The sequence below is a fragment of the Orbicella faveolata genome, unplaced genomic scaffold, assembly GCF_042242905.1.
Source record: "Orbicella faveolata isolate gen_17 unplaced genomic scaffold, um_ofav_v1 contig_25, whole genome shotgun sequence".
Classification (NCBI taxonomy): domain Eukaryota; kingdom Metazoa; phylum Cnidaria; class Anthozoa; order Scleractinia; family Merulinidae; genus Orbicella; species Orbicella faveolata.
The window spans coordinates 16,462,501-16,469,781 of NW_028301553.1; the positions used below are offsets into that span (position 1 = coordinate 16,462,501).

General features: G+C 40.2%; 1 protein-coding gene across 2 annotated transcripts in view; it reads right to left on the reverse strand.

The window, feature by feature from the left end:
• The window catches only part of LOC110052306 (soma ferritin-like), a 19,587-nt gene extending 13,019 nt beyond the window's left edge, over window positions 1–6,568 (reverse strand). The window contains exons 1-4 of one of the 2 annotated variants that reach the window (XM_089294958.1): window positions 6,502–6,568; window positions 6,269–6,391; window positions 5,630–5,683; window positions 1,586–1,619 (exon numbers count right to left, since the gene is read on the reverse strand). In XM_089294958.1, the coding sequence (XP_089151084.1) occupies window positions 1,586–1,619; window positions 5,630–5,683; window positions 6,269–6,391 (211 nt within the window). In that variant the 5' untranslated portion in view covers window positions 6,502–6,568. The other variant, XM_089294959.1, reaches the window with a different exon arrangement.
• Window positions 6,569–7,281: the final 713 nt, after the last annotated feature.

The window sequence follows — 7,281 nt, forward strand, 5'->3', positions numbered from 1 at the left end:
GAACAGAGAACGGCAAATGTACAAATGTCACGAACCGTAGAAGTCGTGTAGGCTAGTCAACCCCATTTTACACTTAAACTTTTTACCACATTTAAAGAGATTTGTATGGAGACGCCATGCTGGCCGGAAACCAACAGAAACATCTGTCACTGAGTTTGCCACAAAAGCGTGAGAAAATCATAAACATTACAATAGTACTTTTTCTAATACTGTTCAGATAGCCAATTTCCATGAAGTACATCACCTTTTTAACAAACATTACAGCTCTCTCGGCCGCCAATTCAAGCGTAGTCTATCACAAAACCAAGAACCCATTGTGCGTGCCATATTTTTGTCGTTAAGTAGCATGTCTTTCCAGTAGTTCTTGATAACGCTAGGACAAATATCTATCGCTGCGAAACTCGATTTAAAAACGTCACAGTCCGGAGTTCAATTCTTCAGGCGGATCAATTCTTCGGTCGGTGTAGCAGATCTCAAAGAGTAAGAATCGAGATTTGAACCGCTTAAGTAGCCCGCTAAACATATATGCTTTAGCGTGCGATATAATTACAATGAATAATAATTCCCAGAGATTCTCGCTTTTAAAGATTCCCCATTTTAGAGATTCCCGCTTTTAAAGATTCCCCATTTTAAAGATTCCCGCTTTTAAAGATTCCCCGTTCCCCGTTCCCCGTTCCCCATTCCCATTCCCCGATTCCCCATTCCTCGTTTTAAAGATAGCCCTCCTGCACAGCAACTCTGACTCGGAGTCCGATGACTCTGAGAGAGATAAACGATTGCACGTGGTTTAGGTAAAATCGCGCGCAGTAAACACCAAACAGATACCGGGCAGATACCGCAAAGATAAACTTACCACTTCCAGATACTACATCGGAGTAACTTCTCTTGTCTATTTAACACAATCACGAACCGAAATACAGATAAATACAGAACAGAACAGAACAAATTTTGCACACCGATAATACAGATCTTCTGATAGCGGGAGCTAGAAGTGAAATTCGAGATTAGTGCATTTGACAGGGAGAAATGACAACACGTATTACATTTGATTGGTGCACCAATCTTCAAAAAAGCCGAAGTGCTGCCTGGGAGGTTAATAATTTTCATTTTTATTAACGAAATACAAACGATACAGAGTTATTTTCGAAAAATTCCGAACATTTTCCGACGAGTTTCCGGGGATATTTCGACATGTCTTTTTTGTTTATCTATTTATTTTCTTCGTCCGCATCCGCCGTCCGCATCCGCGTTTTACAGAGACCCTGAAAATAATAGTTTACTAAGATAGAAAAACACCAAAGAGATAATAATAAACCATAAAGAAACAAGGATGGTTAAGGATGGAGAAGATTAATACGGATTGCAAACGACGAGCTTGAAAAATCTAGGCTAAACTTTTCAAGATGCGTAAACCGTGATGAAGCACCTTTCAAAGGTGTAGCAAGGATATTTGTTTGCTGATGGTTTGTATTAATACTAATTGCAATGTACCTTTCTGCTGCAGTTTTTCACGACTTTTCATAACCTCCTGTGCTTATCCCTAACGTACACCTGCAGTAATATAGTTGTTTATTTCTAAACTCACCAAAATAATCATAGTGTGTGTCATACGTCCATTGCTGCAACGCCAAAAGAGAGAAAGCAAGTAAAGCTGGTATTGTTGGACACATTAATTGAATCTCGGCGTTATGTACGTAACCATTACATACTAACAGGAGCCATAATCGGGAACGGAGACCGTAAGTTTTGGGATCCGCGCGCACCTATGATATGGGACAATTTTTCTATTTTTAGAGCAAATTGCGCCATCCTGACGTCATATATCCGCGCGGATCCACGCACATGTCGGGGGCTCTCGCGTGGATGTTTTCACGTTGCATGACCAAATGGTGAGAGTTGCGAGATTCTCTTGCAGATTTTTCACAGCGATGGCAGGGAATAAGGTAGGGAATAAGAACCAGGGCTCTTATATGTAGTTTTATGCTCTGAGCTAATGGAAAAGGTGAGTTTTTCAGGGTCGAAAACATGACTTCGATTTCGCGCTGTGAATGAGTGCTCGCGCTAGTTGTACGCGTAAGCTTTTGCGCTTGTTCTATAAAGAAAAGTTATGTAAGAAAACTCTTTACACTGGTATCGAGTTAATTTGTGAGTTTCCCAAACAATGCTTAATCATAACCAAACCCTGTTTTGATAGTTTGTTATTGTCTCTGTTTGTTTGGCGAGTTTGCAAAAGTTTTTGAAAGGAAAGTCTGACGCGTACAAGTAGCTCATTTGCATAGTGCAGCGCTTTCAAGTCCGAGTCGGTGTTTTCAATTGTCAACAAATCTTGACAAAGATTTTTTTCACTGTCCTTTGTGCCGAGATGCTGCTACAATTTTCACCAACACCAATTGCAAAAGGCTACTAACATCATGAGTGTTTCTTTAACATAGTGAAATTTTACACTGCGAAAATAAAATAGACAAGGAGTTTTGATAACTCAACCAACAAAATCCGATCGAAATCTTTATTCGAGTACCGCGACTATTCGAGTTGATTAAAGAAAGCTGATTATTTCTGCTGTATTCACATATTTTCGGCTAAGCTTTTAATATGTTCTAAAACATTTATCAACCTTAAACATATTTATAAACTAGAGATACATGAGTTCGATGTACGTTTTCACTCGAAAGTGGAGCCAATTTGTCATGTTTTACCGGCGTCGACAAAACCAGGATCGGACCGGATCACGGATGGGATCACGGATCGGATCAAGGAAAAAAAATTCAAGATTCAAATTCAATTTTTTGTTGAGCAAATTACACTAGAGTGACTACTGTGAGCTGAACGTTTTATTTAATTCAGGTGTGATATTTCTTTATTCTTTTATAATATCAAGCCAACTGGGAGCTGGTCACAGATGAATTTTTTTTCAGGCTGTTGGGTTTTGATTGCGATGATCAATCATGTCTTCATATCTTTCTCCGCAGTTCAGATAAATGATTCAGCATGGTAATAATAGGACGAACGTATGAATAGAAACCCAAAACTAAAAACACTAAAAAATTAAACACCTGATGATTTCAAACAATTTCCGTTTTTGAGACAAGTCTATACTTTTACAAGATGTGAGGTTGGAATACGATATTTCGCACTGGAATAAAACGAAACAAAACGTTTGTATTTCAAGGAAATATAGCTGTTTTACAAAAAATTATAGGAATAACATCGATAGTGTGAACGATAACGCAACCCGAGAATAAACAACATTTTAGGAGCAACGTCACGATTTTTAGAGTCATTTTTAGGGTCGTAAAGAGTTGCCTTCAAATAGAATAAAACCTTAAAATGATCGTGTTCTAGGATAGAAAACCCTTAAGAGGCAAGAACAAATCAAAACGGAATGAGGATCGTTAAGGATGGCAAAGATTAACGAAGACTGCAAATGACGAACTTGAAAAACTAGGCTAGTTTTTTCAAGATGCACAAATCGTGACGTAGCTTCTTTAAAGCAAGTCATGTCCTTAAGCTTTCGTACGTAAGTTTTCTCATTAAATGTAACGCTAACTGTAACGCTCACATCTAACACGAAAAAGTAACCGAGAATTAGCTACTGATCTGATACTAACAACAATTTCAAAAACGAGAATGGGAGGTTCACGCAAGCTTCGAGCCAACTAGCGTTCAAATATAACTACATCTGTCTGTTCGTTACAATTTAAATTCGTCGTAAATTAGGCGCTTATGTGGCTTTTTAAATGACCTCTCGTCATTCTCTGTAATTAACATGTCATTGCGTCAAATTCGAGATTCTTATTTTCATTTAACATATTTTAGTTTTCCACTTTTATTTTTTATTTATTATTATCTTATAAACGATTTGATTTTTTTTCTTTAAAACTTTGTTTTTTTTTCTGTGATCCGATCCGTGATCCGATCCGTGATCCCATCCGTGATCCGATCCGTGATCCATTCCGTGATCCGGTCCGTGATCCGATCCGTGATCCGGTCCGGTCCGATCCAGATTTTGTCGACGCCGCATGTTTTACTGTACAAAACACGCATCGGCGGGCGCTCTTATTCATCGACAACAGTCAATTTATTGGATTTTTACACAAACAAAACTGAGCAGCATCTTCAGACAAACTTTATTGTCGCTTATTGGGCCTTGATAAAACATCAAGCGTTGCTTACAATTCAGGCGAAACTCAAACTTGCAATTATTTATTGTTTTACTGTTCGGTCGAAATAGACTCTGTGAAATCCTCGCAAGCGTGTGGAAAGAGGAGGGAAACTTTGAAGTCCTGAAACGCTGCTATATCCAAAGATATCCAACTAGTGTTTTGCTGTGTTTTGGAAAAGCTGCTAATCTTCAACATATGTGAAACTTAGAGTGGAGTAATGTGGAGCCCTTGTAAAAGAAGCTGCGGAACACAACTTGGTCAGTGATAGAAAGCGGCACATAACTAAATTTGACACTGTCTTACTTCACTCAAACTGGAGCAGCTTACGACGAAAACACTGAAGCAAAATTTCAACAGACATGAAACTATTGAGTTGTGGGCCAAAAGCATCAAACATTTCGGGAATTTCGGTCGCCATTTCCCCGCGCTACATCCGGAAAAATCCTCGCAGCATGTACGCGCGTGTGCCGCATGGGATGGCGCAATTTGTTCTAAAAATAAAAAAATTGTCCCATATCATAGGGAAAGCCCCAATACTAGAAATGGCGCGCGCTTACGGTCTCCGTCCCCGATTATGGCTCCTGATACTAATTATGCAACGCTCTCTCGTGGTATACCGCCATAGAATATCCCACAGGCCACTTGTATTTTCTCAGTATACACACGAGGAAGAGTGTGTATATGAAGATAATACAAGTGACAAGTGGGATGTTCCATGGTATACCATGAGAAAGCGTTGTATAACTATTTTATACCGTGCCATAGAAAATACAGTGACCACCACAATCAATGTGACATACGCGCGGAGCATGATGGAAAGGTTGGATGTAATACTGTCGAATATGCAACGGCTTTCCTGTATTCTGATTGGCTGTATTCTCTATGGAACGGTATAAATTATGTTATTATCATAAGATTGTATCTATGTTGCCATTAGTAGTATTCGTTGTCGACATCGGTATACATCATCGACATCGTCATCAACAATATATCCGAGACCAGCCGGCATTTCTAGTTTGCTAGTCTTCTTTAAGACTCTTTTTGGGGTTTGTCACGTGCTCGTCTCCCACACGCTCATGGGCATACAAAGAGGGAGATCACATGTCTTTCACGTGGTCGGTTCCAGTCAGGCCTCTTTCGGGTTTTCCTCCTCATTCAGTTCACGCCTTATACTCCAATAGCTGGTGGCAACTGGTGTTTTATCTGAGAGTCAATTAGACGAGTGTTTAACCAGCCCCCCGTCCCCCCCCCTCCCCCTTGCCCCCCATCCCGGGTTTAGGCATTGCGAACGCAAAAGGACGGTATGACCGAGTAGGGAATGAGGCGAAACGTGCCCATGTCTCGTCCCATTCCCTCAAGACTTACGAAAGCGTCTGGCCTCATAACCCCTGCGGAATTTCGAGAGAAAAACCGACTGCCTGCAGTCACATGCTACAACGACCTATGACTAAATTGTAATAACAAACCTGCTCTTGAAATAGTGGTCTATCCAGCTGAATATAGTTTAGATCTTCATTCTGCTATAACCAAAAATATCGAAAAAAATAGCTTTGGAAACCATTGCTTGTAAAAGACTGTACATCAGTTCCTGACAGAAGTTTGTACAGAAATACACTGTTATTCAAAACGTATTGGCTAGCGAAATCTCGTTTGCCAGAACCGTCGTTTGGCGTGTATTTGTTCCGCTGTACTTTTAACGTCAATACTAGTCAAGTGCGATTACCTTGTTCAATGTCCTTAAGACAATACAATGTACTAGCGTAGGTATTCAGGCTAGCAATTTGTAACTGGGTTAAGTTTGGTTTTTCCTGCTAGCAAAGACTCTTTTCCTGGTGTTCTTCCGTCAGCGAACACCAGGAAAAGAGCCTCTGCTAGCAGGGAAGTTTTGTGTTTATTTATTACCCATGATTTACGGGCTACGACACCCCTCCCTCCCTATCCTCGCGCACCTATCTCCGCCACTCGACCCTACCCCTATGGAATATTGTTTCAGAGGAACTTTACCAGGGAGCTCCAATGCTTTCCCTGTCATATCATGAAAATTGTATTGAGAAAATAGAAGATAACAAAGATATGTTGTTTTAAAATTTTGGGTTTTTTTTTACCTTGTAAATAGAGTTGAAATGTTCCGCACAGTCAGCAGCACTCTCCGAGGTCAGAGCGGCCGAACATAGAATTACCGATAATGCTGTAAAGAGGGCGAAAAGCAGCGCATGTTTTCCCATCATCTGATAGAATAACAATCACCGAATCAGAGATTATGCCAAAACTGATCCAGCGCAGTTTACACTTGGCTTGTAAATAAAACAACGTACTGAATTTATAGACCTTAGCCTACCTTCGCCAAAACGAACTCTGTCACATTATCCGATTTGAACTGATAGTAAACTGATGGTAATAATATCCAAACGTAATTATTAACGCAAATATTTAATTTGGAATTTGCGAACTGTACAAGGAGAGGAAGCGTTATTATCAATATACTTGACCTATTTTCAAATTGTGGCTGGCAAGAGGATTAATTCTTTGTTTGGGTTTTGATTTTATTCATTGTGGAGAATTCATTGTGGGGGATCTCTTTTTCTTTCCACTAAGGAAAGAAAACTCTTCGTTTTCGGACGCCACACTGTGAAAGTTTCAATTTTTATTACAGAACCCCGGGCAAAGAATCCTGTTCTAGACTAAATTATTTATACAATGTCCACTTTCCAGGAAAATTATACCCTATTCTAGACCAAAACTGTCTGATTTCTATACCCTATCCCAGACTAAACTGCCTGAAAACCATACCCTTCACAGCGGCACTTGATACGCACATACCTATATAGCTTATCATATCCTGGGAGTAGCGCCCCCACCCCCCCCCCCCCCTCCCTTCAGGACGAAATCCTCCATCATGTTCCAGGTACGGTTGCCGGCTACCGTAAATCCTCGAATTAGCGTCCGGGGCGCTTAGGTCAAATTTAGGAGAGGAATGGGCGCTTATTATAATTTTTCCCAAATCGTGGCCTGAAATGATAATTTCTTTTATTCAACATCTGCGCGTAAACAACAACATAAGCTGTTTATCGACACAAAAAGCTGATCTTAAAGTTTAAATCGCGGCACCGTCAGTGTT